Below are 13,088 nucleotides of genomic sequence, written 5' to 3'. Positions count from 1 at the left end.
CAACAGCATCTTAACTGGTGTCATCCTTACTGAGGGAAGGATGTGCCTAGCGAGCGTTCATACACCTCGACAAACTAGGTCACATTTCACACAATCTTTTTTTTTTTTCGTTACCTGTTATACTGTAGAGGTTCTTATCCTCTGGTCCATGGCCCATTCCCCAGCGGCCCATGGAGGGTAAAAATCAAAGAATAAATAAATAAATTTTACCACGAGCAATATCTCTAGTAAAGGCTTGGATGATATTATTTGTTCTTTAATGCGATATCAGACCTGATGTAATGTTGGGTACATGCTGAGGGTCAACAGCCAGTGGGTGTCTGTTAGTGGTCTACATACATTATAAAGGTTCAGAACCCTTGCGTTCTGTATCTGCTCTGGATAGTACAATGTGTAGTAATTACTGTATTCTGTAACACATTACAGTATTCTGGAACGTGTTGGTTCAGTGTCATGAGTACTCTACTTGGGTCATTCAGATTTCTATCAAATCTTTTATTACTGTCTTTTTTTTCCCGTGAATATTTTAGGATCAAGCCATCTGGTGTATGTGAAATTATCAGGAATGACCACTTGTGACAATATCCCTGGCAACTCCCCCCCCCCCTCTTCCAAAGCTTTCCTTTTCTGAAGACTTTTTTTTCCTTGACTTATCCCCCATTTTCATATTCTTTTGGGGTCAGCTTGTGAGCACAGCTCCTCTGGGACCAATTAACTTCAACAATTGTACTCGGTATCAAAAGTTAGATCTGTCATATTGTCTGAATCTACACTTGCGTACAAAAAAAATCTGTGTACATTTAAGCTCAGCCTTAGGTAAAGTATAAATGTGTGAATTAAGATTTGATTTAAGGAATATCAGAATTTGTCCAGTGATGAATAAAAGAAGAATTGAAAGATGACTGAGTATGGGTTGATTTTGGGAGTAGGCAGTAAATGATAGGCAGCCAACGACCAGGGAGGTATATCACTAGTATTACTTGCCAGGGTCTCTGAGTATGTGTGTGTGTGTGTGTGTGTGTGTGTGTGTGTGTGTGTGTAGGGGGCCAAAAGGGGGCCCGGGAAATTCTTGGGATGTCAGAAAATGGAGAATATCAACAAAGCGCTCCGTTCATCCCTCTCTCATCTTCCATACACTTTCTGGCCTTACAGCTCACGACATGAAACCGTAATGGATACAAAACAGGATGACTATTGGAGAAGGGAAGGGGGGCCGAAAGAAACTCTGTACCCCGTGATAAAATTCCTCTCAGGAGCCCTGCAGTACTTGCCTGAGTACTGGGAGGGTTAGTGACGGCTGCTGTGTAGTAAGCCAGGTCTTCCGTGATTTTCAAGTTGCACTCCTGTGACCCAGGTAGCTGCCTTAACTTTCTGCTTCACCCACATGTGGACTCATGGCATTCCGTCCACAAACATAGTCTTTACTCGTCACATACAACACTTGGCAACACTTAACTCACACAGCTTACTCTTCGTAACTCAAACACCTTATTCTTCGTAACTCACACAGCTTCGTAAATCCATATTTTCGTGTGGTAGGCACTAAGGTCTAGCCCTGCCTTTTGGCAAAATGGTAAGAGCAATAAATAGTAGGCAGGAACATTTGGTAGAAATATTAGGTACAAGAAGTAGGTATGGACAATAGGTGGGACCATTAGGTAGTGGCAGTAGCTAGGAACATTCGTTGGACACATTTGGTAGAAGTAATCAATTGGAACATTTAGTACGAGCCTCTGCAAACACTGTGCTAGTGGCCCATTAAGGGCGAGGCACAAGAGGCTAAAAAGCGGGACTGAAGTTCAGTAGTATTAGATTCTCTTGCCGTGGCCACCCCCTTGAGGGAGTTCCAGAAGGGAGTAAGCATTAGAGATATAAATAGATCGATAGATAGACAGGTAAAGAGGCGATTGGGTGTTTGGCAGGCATGAGCTTGCTTGTGCTGCCAAAGGCATCCTGGTCACTGTCCTTGAGCCCTCAGATGGGGAATGTAACTGAGAATACTTGCTGTGATGACGCGTCAAGCACACGAGAATGGAAACAGGTAACGAGAGAGAGAGAGAGAGAGAGAGAGAGAGAGAGAGAGAGAGAGAGAGAGAGAGAGAGAGAGAGAGAGAGAGAGAGACTTACCCAGGTGGTACTGGATGAGCCTGCTGTCCTTGGGTCCTTGGTATTGCATCATGGCCTCGTTGGTGGGCATGAAGGCGGTGTAGGCCTGCTTCTCTACTTTCAGGGCCAGCAGCTGGTCCTCCTGGATGATCCGCGCCACCTGCCATACACACAAACATACACGGTGTTAAACATACAATAAGGCCAGGGTTTAATGGACTGGCCATACGAACTTGGCCACCTCTCTACATGTAACAAGTTACGCCCCAGACTCGGTCACCTCGGATGAAAGGAACAGGTAAACAATGTTAGGAAATAACACACAGACAGTATCAAATTCAGCTCTTTAGGAGTTTGTACAACTAACTCTTAAGGGAAAGATATATAGAAAGGAGGAGATGTGAATGAAGGAAGGTAATTCCACAGCCTAGCCGTCACAGGAAAGAAGGTATCATAATGTTCATTCCTGGTGTGGGGAGTCTACACACACACTAATGAAAGAAGTGGTGAGGCGTACGCTGCAGGTTAAGGCCTTAGTGGCTGGAACGTGCATAAAACTCACAGGAACACTGACCAAAATATACCTGAGAGAGAGAGAGAGAGAGAGAGAGAGAGAGAGAGAGAGAGAGAGAGAGAGAGAGAGAGAGGGGGGGGGGGGGGGCAGCAGCATCATGGAGGACAGTGAGGGATGGATGAAAAAAGGTGATAACTGAAGGGTTAACAAGGCCGAAGGTTTTCGATTCCACTCTGGCTAAGACAGAGGTGGAAGAGGAGCCATCCCTGATATGCGGGTAGCACCCCACACTGGAGCCATCGAGACCCCTGTATGTATCATGCATTAGCAGTTCAGAAGAAAAATTAACACGACAGATTTTGCGATGTCCATTATGCAGGAATTCCTGGAGAGAGTGGGAAGATTTGGTGAGGGTCAAAATATCTTGTTCGCTGCAGGGATAAACTAGTGTTAGGAAAACTGATAGTATGTAACGTGTGATTAAAGAATAAACATAGAAAATGCGATATTGCACTGCTGAATGTAACTAGTTTAGAAATCTTCACAAAACGTGTGTGCATAGTTAATCCAAATAATGATGATTATGCAGGCTGCCTCCATCACTCGACCTTTCCGTAATGATTAGGTCAGTGCATAAAAATGGTCCGCCATGCATTGTTTCAACCATCCCTTTAGGAAGTCCTGGCTATGGGGTCTGCTATATGCACTCGTTACGCATATCTGCAGGGCGCGGGAGTTAGAGCTACTAAATACAGGTCAGTAACTTAGAGTGAACGACTGATTTTGTGGAGGTGGTAAAGCTCTAGAACCTAATGACCTTTACAGAACTTTTTAGCAGGTAAACAAAATCTGAAAAAAAAATATAAAACTTATTACAAAGAAAAATGCATTTTGAAGAACACATCAAGCATGTTTCCTTATCATAATTTCAAACAACTGTAATGGAATTACAATCTTAAGTACCTTCAAGAGAACCATGGTAGACTCAAACACTTACTAAAGGACCATGGCTGACTCCCACACCTACTGGATGACCATGGTGGACTTACACCTACTGGAAGACCATGGCTGACTCACACACCTACTGGATGACCATGGTGGACTTACACCTACTGGAAGACCATGGCTGACTCACACCTACTGGATGACCATGGTGGACTTACACCCACTGGAAGACCATGGCTGACTCCCACACCTACTATATGACCATGGTGGACTTACACCTACTGGAAGACCATGGCTGACTCACACACCTACTGGATGACCATGGTGGACTCACACACCTACTGGATGACCATGGTGGACTTACACCTACTGGAAGACCATGGTGGACTCACACACCTACTGGATGACCATGGTGGACTTACACCTACTGGAAGACCATGGCTGACACACACCTACTGGATGACCATGGTGGACTTACACCTACTGGAAGACCATGGCTGACTCACACACCTACTGGATGACCATGGTGGACTTACACCTACTGGAAGACCATGGCTGACTCACACACCTACTGGATGACCATGGTGGACTTACACCTACTGGAAGACCATGGCTGACTCACACACCTACTGGATGACCATGGTGGACTTACACCTACTGGAAGACCATGGCTGACTCACACACCTACTGGATGACCATGGTTGACTTACACCTACCGGAAGACCATGGCTGACTCACACACTGAAGGACTATGATCCCTTAAGGCATTCCTCCATGACCCTACCAGGTATTGCTCTATCATCCTGCAAGACATTGTTCCATGACCCTGCCAGACATTGCTTCATGATCCTGCCAGACATTGTTCCCTGACCCTGCCAGGCATTGTTCCATGACCCTGCCAGACATTGCTTCATGACACTGCCAGGCATTGTTCCTTGACCCTGCCAGGCATTGTTCCCTGACCCTGCCAGACATTGTTCCCTGACCCTGCCAGGTATTGTTCCCTAACCCTGCCAGGCATTGTTCCCTAACCCTGCCAGGCACTGTTCCCTGACCTTGCCAGGCATTGTTCCATGACCCTGCTAATCTTGAGTGGTCCTGGCCGAGTGTCAGCAGAAATTCTGGCCACTTGTGGATCACCAACAGTCCTGGCCACGTGTGAGGGTCAGTAAAAGGATTCGGAAATATGTAAAAGGTACATGTGTACCCAGGAGGATGAGGAGGGGGAGGACAAAGAAGGAGAGGAGGAGCAGCTACATGTGTACCCAGGAGGATGAGGGAGAACAAAGAAGAGGAGGAGGAGGAGGGAAGGGAGAAAAGGAGGGAGGGGGAGAAGAGGAAGGGAGGGACGCGACGGTAGGGAAAAGGGAGGAGGAGGAGGAGGAGGAGGAGGAGGAGTAGGGTTAAGAACGCGAGGGAGACGGTGGAGGTCGTCAAAGGCACATGTAGGCCTCCTTCTACCACCACTTACATTAATCATCGTTGTTGCCTCATTCGAGTGTGGTCAGACATGGCCCCGCATGGGGTAGCCTTCAACACCTTCACCATCCCCAGTTACCATGGTAACACCCATGCCGACCCTACCCTAATGCTGGCTAGGAGACAACATCCCCCCCTCTCCAGGGGCCAACTGTGACGCCCAGGCCTATGTCACTAGGGTATGGAGCTGGGAGGCCCCCAGGTCGAAAAGAGCCACGGGGAAGGATGGGGCTCAAAGCCGTGTATACCAGAGATTATTCTCAACAAACATTTTTCTCATTAATTCCGTGAGGAGGAAAGACTGGCGTGAGGTGTGTGGCCTGAGGTGGTGGGCCTTTGGCAGATAGAAATGTGTATATTTCTGAACAATACGTACGATGACTTCGACTGCATGTGTTCCCGTGAATGATACTCTGCTCGCTCACGTCTACTGACTGCTGTTAACACTGAAGATCATGAAAAGTGTGCTGTGGATCACTGGGTCAAGTACGCACTACAGCTCCCACTACTGCGGCCCAGCCCTCACTCTCGTCACTCGGGACAACCTTATCTGCCTCCATCTGCCAGCAGGGAAAGGGACTCTCACCAGGTCTTCCAGCAGGGAGGGGAACTCGGCCTGGGTCTGCAAGGTACCTAGTGTATCTGCTGGAAGGGTGGCTGCTGCTGCTGCTTTGTTGTTGTTTTTGGTTCACAGACTGTATAGTGGTGATGTTAAGTGAAGTCTGACAACTTGAGGAATGACTCTCTCTCTCTCTCTCTCTCTCTCTCTCTCTCTCTCTCTCTCTCTCTCTCTCCCCGTTATCTTCCCTTTCCTCCCCTCCTCACCCACCCAGCGCCCTTCCCCAAGCTGTGGGATCCTCAGACGAACACCTGCCCATGGATATTGCGTTCTTCCTTCCTTCAGAGAAGTACTTTCTCCCCACACCTCCTTGTGCTCTCTCCCCACAACCCAAGGTATCGCTCACCCCACATCCCCTCATGTTCTCACTCGGGACGATCTGAACAGCTGTGTGAAGAGCGACCTGTGTGGCTCTGGTTGGACGACCGGTGCAAGTGTGTGGGGGGACGACCAATGATGGTGTGTCGGTGGACGACCAGTGTGGGTGGACAACCAGTGTGAGTGGATGACCAGAGTGGTTGTGCGGGTGTAAGACCATTGTGGGTTGGACGATCAGGGCTGGTGAGTGGGGGAGGTCAGGGAACCCTGCCTTATCCCTCACCATACACCTTCCAGTACGACTACCCCATGAAGTTGATGAGTTCATAGGTAAAGTTTACCCACAGTAACTTCAGTAACGCTATGAAAGCTTTCTTAAGTCTTGGCTATCAACATTGCGTAAGTTCTCTTCGTGCTGCTCCTGACGGCGTACATGAATACTTTCACAACTTTATCAATTAGCAGCTAAGAATGTAGACTCTGGCATAATCAATCTTGTCAGATGGGGACAATAGGTGAACTACAACCATGACATGGCAAGGTTAACAAGCAAATGTAAACTATAGCAATGACAAGGATGTCTTACGAGGTAAACCTCAGCACTAACAAGGCAAGGTTAACCTGCCCATGTAAACCAAAGTAACAACACAGGAAGGTTAACTTAACCCTGTAAACTTTAATAACAATGGCAACAACAGGGCTAACTAACTGGGTGAACTAGAGCATTGACACGTTAAGGTTAACTAGCCACGTAAAGAAGAACAATGACACGGTTTGCTTAAAAATGTAATGTGCAAAAAAGCAAAGCAAGAACCATCAATTCCACTTGCCCACCCACAACAGAAAGGCCATATACACGAGGAATGGCCAGGAGACGAGTGAGATACCATAAAACGCAGTATGAATCGGTCTTCAGCGAGGCTAAATACCACCATGAAGACGACCTAACCCTTCTTCTTCCTAGACCTTAACAGTATTACCTCGCAGATCTCACCACAGGACTTCGAGGGCGCCACTGAGCACATGCCCATTCTCTCCGACCCGGGGACCAGACTCCTAAAACTCTGTCTTCATTAAGAAACGGAAAGCACCATTTGCTCAAGTACTGAAGACCATGTCGACGAAACGTCTGGACCCTGACATTATTCCCAAGAATCTGATCATGGATCACATCGCTCCACCCCACAAATGGTGGTGGTGGTGGGTGGGGGTGTGGGGGGGGGGGGGGGGGCGGCGGCTTAGAGGGTGAGGGGGGTCAAACGGTTGCTTCTTCCACACAGACAGCAGCAGGCTGGATCTTGCCGACCTCCTAGACACGGCAGGAAAAACAATGATGACGACGCTCTTTAAGGAGACAATACCATCATGAACACAACAGAATAATGCTCTGTGAAAAACCATCACTCCTCACGGCGGGGCAAAACTGAAGAATTTTACGAAGTGAGCAAAGATCTTTCAGCGGCGCAGTTAAGGAACGGAACTTCTGGAAACGACTGAAATCAAAGAGGTTGTCCTCCTCTGGAACACTTGGAAAATCCTGGATGGCATAGTTCCCTGGCTACACTAATAGAATTATCTCCTATTTTTCGCGACTGTCATGGAAGACTGTAAAATATCACCCGTGATATATGTGAAGGTGTGAGATGTATAACGAGATAAAAAGCACCTTGTGAACGTCCGGGGACCAGGATGAGTCAACACACTGCCTGCAGACATCTGGAACACCAAGGGGTACGCGGTGAAGAAGTGTTAAGAAGGTCCTTACTAGGGCGGTAGTGTCCAACAGCTCGGTCGAGCAAGGACCCGAGTAAGCAGCCTGGACTCAGCCCGAGCTGTGGGTGTTAGAAACCCGAACTCTGCGCCACATACATACCTAGACAGGCAGACATCAATGACACGGCAAAGGTTGACTGGGCAAGTGAACTACATGGCTTGGTTAACTAGCTAGGTAAACTATAGTATTCACACAGCAAGTTAACTGCTTAGGTAAACTATAGCAAAGACACAGGAGGGTTAACTAGCCAAGTAAACTGTATAATGGGATCAATCATCTTTGAAGGAGAACATATCGAAACATCACATAGTCCACGTCGTCCGGTAATACAGGTAATTTATGATTATTTCACAATATAAACGTTCAATATGTCATATGTAAACTTAGTGAGATATAAAATTATCTTGTTTATCTTATAAACAAGATGATGAGAATAAAGAGTAGCTGGCAACCAGTCATAATGAAGCATTACGGGCGGAAGCAATCATCTCTCGCAGTAATTAATGAGGCGACCAAACCAAATGAGCCATTATGTTAATTCGTCCTCAAATAGAGAATATAATTCCTCGTGTAATAAGTCGATTTTATCTGAACCTTGCTGTAGCTGCCAATGTCTTGATTCGCTACTGCTCACAACGACAGAGTTAACTTCAAAACATTTACATTTGGACGGAGGGGAGCACGGAAAGCTGAGGGCAAGTCCCGGGAATTTAATCTCAACTGCTTTCGCCAGCCTCTTCTTCAGGAGTACTAATCATAATCCTCCTGAAGAACGTGCTGTCGAAACCACTTGAGAAGAATATTCATACTTGCTGCCTTCATCCATTCACGTCGCCACCCCGCCACACGTGAAATGGCACCCCCCCCCCCCCCTCCCTTTGCGCGCGTGCGAGGTAGCGCTAGGGAAAAACAACAAAGGCCACATTCGTTCATACTCAGTCTCTAGCTATCATGTGTAATGCATTACACACACACACACACACATATATTTTTATATATTCCCCCCCCCCCCTCTCTCTCTCTCTCTCTCTCTCTCTCTCTCTCTCTCTCTCTCTCTCTCTCTCCCCAACATATTCGCCATCTCCCGCGCTAGCAAGGTAGCGTTAAGAACAGAGGACTGAGCCTTACAAGGAGTATCCTCACTTGACCCCCTTCTCTGTTCCTTCTTTTGGAAAAACTAAAATGGAGAGAGAGAGAGAGAGAGAGAGAGAGAGAGAGAGAGAGAGAGAGAGAGAGAGAGAGAGAGAGAGAGAGGATATCCAGCCCTCTCCCCCCCGCTCCCTCCCCTTTTAGTCGCCCTCTGCGACACGCAGGGAATGCGTGGGAAGTATTCTTTCTCCTCTATCCCCAGGGATATATATATATATATATATATATATATATATATATATATATATATATATATATATATATATATATATATATATATATATACATATATATTGTAGAGTATGTTTGAAGTATATTGTAGGGATTATAATTTAATAACCAATTAGCACCTGACTGGAATTAAATTCAACAAAATCCATAAACATATGTTCACACGCAAGGCTGACATGGCTGGCTTTACATAACTGAAGCTCTGGTACATGTAGAGTGGCCAGCTTGTGCGTATCTGTATCTAACACCTTGATCTACCTCGTCGGCCACATGCACCTATACAAGACTCTCTCATCTGTGTGTGGAAGGGCTGTCATAAGTTTGGAAGGAGCCGTCAAGAGACTAGTGGCCGTTCCTGGAAAAGACCTGCTCAGTGTAACAGCAGCCTGGGGTCTGTGTGGCCTACTGTATGCAGCCGGGTCTTCCGTTCCCTGTGCCTCAGGCATTACCAGTGTTGCACAGTAGTCAGCGTGATCTGTCCCTATCATGCTCCGTCTTTACTGTGTCAAATGTGCCTCGTTCTATATATGTCTCATTCCCCTGCTCGTACTCCACAGTTAAGTACTTCTCTATAAGTCTAGCCGTGTAAAATACCCCCGTCTACCGTCCTCGTTGAGTCAAATACCCATCTGTCCGACTAGCTTGGCCAAATATCCCTCTTTATCATCTTGGCCATGTCAAATACGCCCTCCATCATCTTACATGACTCATATATCCTTTACATCAGCCTAACCAAGTCAAATATCCCCTCAATCATCCTAGCCTCGTCAAAGGAAACTCTATTGTCTACACCTCGTCATATCAACCTGTTTCTCGTCCAAGCCTCGTCAAATACTCACTCCTGTCTATCGCCCTAGCCTCGTCAAATACTCCTGTCTATCGCCCTAGCCTCGTCCACTAGTCTGTCGTCCTAGCCTCGTCGAATACACCCGTCTATCGTCCAATCCTCGTCAATACTCCGTGTATCGTCTTGTTCTCGTCAAATACTCCCGTCTATCGTCCTAGCCTCATCAAATACAGTCTATCGTCCTAGCTTCGTCAAATACTCCATTTATCGTCCTAACTTCGTCAAATACTCTCGTCTTATCGACTTGCTAAATCAAACCTCTCCCTATCGCCCATACTACGTCACAAGCCTGTCTATCACCCTCGGCGTGTGGGTTTACTTAGAAAAACACGTCTCTTGCCCGAGTTGGAGGAGCAGTGTGGCATCTCACTGGGACAATATTGTCAGCCCGGAGCGACGGAAATGATGGCTAAGGTAAAACGAATATGACACCTTCCACTATCTCTCTGACTTGCTGGGCCGAGACTAAAATGGATTTCGACACCTTCCAATGTCTCTCTGACTTGCTAGGCTGAGCTGAGAGAGAGAGAGAGAGAGAGAGAGAGAGAGAGAGAGAGAGAGAGAGAGAGAGAGAGAGAGAGAGAGAGAGAGAGAGAGAGAGAGAGAGAGAGAGACGAACAAGCTCAAATGATGATAGTACAAAGGTAAAAAAACTCCAGATTCAACAAAAATTAAAAGAAAAAGAAATTATTGGGAGGAAAAATAATAAGGGACTTTTAACACACACACACACACACACACACTCCTGGCTTAGGTAGGGTGGCTGTGTGTGCAAACACACATAGGAGTCATGATACATATACATAAGGTTAAGAGACGGAGCAACACGAGTGTAAAACTCTCTCCCCGTAACACACAACAGGAATCACACAGCCTATCGACCATCGTGATCATAAACAATCACCAGCTGGCTGTTTACATACAAACCTCCAATCTCATCTTCGTGTAAAGTGTTTTCGTCCTTTTGTTTCTCGTGATTGGTGAGACGGCACAGGGTAACTGATGCCCCATTCACAGCCATCTCATAAGAGCCTAAGAGTCACGCCCCATACGCATTTTAGTTGATATAAGAAATACAATAAATGTTCAAAATGCCGCCCATTAACTTCGCACTGATTTTTTATCAGACGAAGATATTACGCCTACACGATCCTCAATCCAGTGAAACAATATAACAACATTCCGTTCTCCCCTGCTTTAATTTCTCGATGTTCCTTGGTCGTCGTGAGTACAGTAAAATAAGAAAAGATTATTCTGGTAAAATAGCCTGTTTAAGTAAAAGCAATAATCTAGTAATCACCCAGACACCTCCGGGCGCTAATTCATAACGATACCTAGTGGGCACAACCATTAGTTCTTCCTCTGTACTAATAATGTTTAGTGTATATTTTCAGCCTCTGGCTGCATTGAATTCAATATGGCGTTAATAATGATAATAATAATAATAAAATTAATAATAATAATAATAATAATAACAACAACAATCATTATCATTATCATTATTATGATTAGTTTTAGTGGTAGTAGAAGTAGCAGTAGCAGTAGTAGTAGTAGTAGTAGTAGTAGTAGTAGTGGTGGTATAAATAGTACTATCATGTCAAAATCCATGGAACTAAACATTTATTAATTTTTATGGATTCTAAAATTACATGATCAACAGAGTTTGGTCTCAATCCATGATAGACTTAGCAAAGTGTATACCTGTGTATCCAGAGCAGGTTCAGATGCTATGTCAAGTATAAGTAAATATTTACAATATCAAATATATACCGATGTCATTTACTGGTAACTCCTCTTCAAGTTACCGATAATCTTGAATCCGCTGTACACCGGATTTTGGGACGTTAAACATACGAATTTTTAGATATGTACTTGTTATTACACACACAGACACCAAGCATATAAAAACGAATCATATAACAACCAGCAAGTAAACCCCACTACTACAAACATGATACACCGACAAACCACAAATATGCAAACTACGACGCTATAATATCACACATGAGGAGAAAAAACTACGACATTTGCTAAAGACACATAACATTATCTACGATCATAACTCAGATCTGATATCTCACCAACAGTCACGAACATAGACTTAAGTATAATGCAAATTATAAGGCAACACCACACTACTAATCATTACAAACGAAAACAAAATATCCCACACAGAGAGTGAATAACAGGGTTCAATAATACAATAATAGCAATAACAACAACAATATAATAATAATAATAATAATAATAATAATAATAATAATAATAATAATGATAATAATAATAACAATAATAATAATAAATAACTAAATAATAATAATAATGATAATAATAATAATAATAATAATAATAATAATAATAATAATAATAATAAAATAATAATAAGTGAAAGGTACATACCTAGGGGTAGGTGGAGGCATGTGTAGAACGTACCGAGACAACAACAACAATAATAATAATAATACCAATAATAATGATAATTAGTAATAATATCCTCTCAGTAGGGGGAGTAATGGGTAGTGTATCAAATCTGAGGAGGATGAGTGGCGTAGGGGGGACAGGGGCTGCTGGTTGCATGAGAGCCGTGAGGCAGGCCGGACGCGGGCCATTGGTCCTCCCGTGCTCCGTGCTCGCCTCATGACCCACCCCGTCTGGGGACTCTCCTGTCCTCCCTCTGGGCAGGACTTTGAGGCATCGCACGTGTGTGACGACCTACGCTGCGAGCAGGAGGCTCTCCTCTCGTGGCGCCCCATACCATGATGAACTTTACTGTCAACATGAAACTTTTTTCCAACTTTTCTTTACCGTCATTATTTACTGTTTCATGATAGTTTATTCCAACTGTGTGTGTGTGTGTGTGTGTGTGTGTGTGTGTGTGTGTGTGTGTGTGTGTGTGTGTATTGGGAAGAAGCTTCTCGGGCTGGGACTGGCGGATGGCTATGGGATAGTGAGCGTCGTTATTCGGGTCAGGAGACGATATGGTTGGGTGTGGGAGCAGCGTCATACTCAACAGACGACGAATACAAGGCAGCCAGCCATCAGGGCTTCGAAAGGACGCAGAGAGGTTTCGGGGGTTGGGAATTGGCCTGAGATGTGACATGAACAG

The 13,088-nt window shown here is 45.2% G+C and overlaps 1 protein-coding gene across 8 annotated transcripts in view; it reads right to left on the bottom strand.

Annotated features, from left to right (window-relative positions):
- The window catches only part of Fas1 (fasciclin 1), a 541,608-nt gene that overhangs the window by 294,492 nt on the left and 234,028 nt on the right, over positions 1-13,088 (bottom strand). For all 8 annotated transcript variants that reach the window (XM_071667107.1, XM_071667100.1, XM_071667104.1 and 5 more), the window contains exon 2: positions 2,128-2,266. In XM_071667107.1, the coding sequence (XP_071523208.1) occupies positions 2,128-2,266 (139 nt within the window). The remainder of the gene's footprint in view (positions 1-2,127; positions 2,267-13,088) is intronic.

The sequence above is a fragment of the Panulirus ornatus genome, chromosome 11 (assembly GCF_036320965.1).
Source record: "Panulirus ornatus isolate Po-2019 chromosome 11, ASM3632096v1, whole genome shotgun sequence".
NCBI classification, from domain to species: Eukaryota; Metazoa; Arthropoda; class Malacostraca; order Decapoda; family Palinuridae; genus Panulirus; species Panulirus ornatus.
This window is presented reverse-complemented; position numbering and strand designations above follow the sequence as displayed.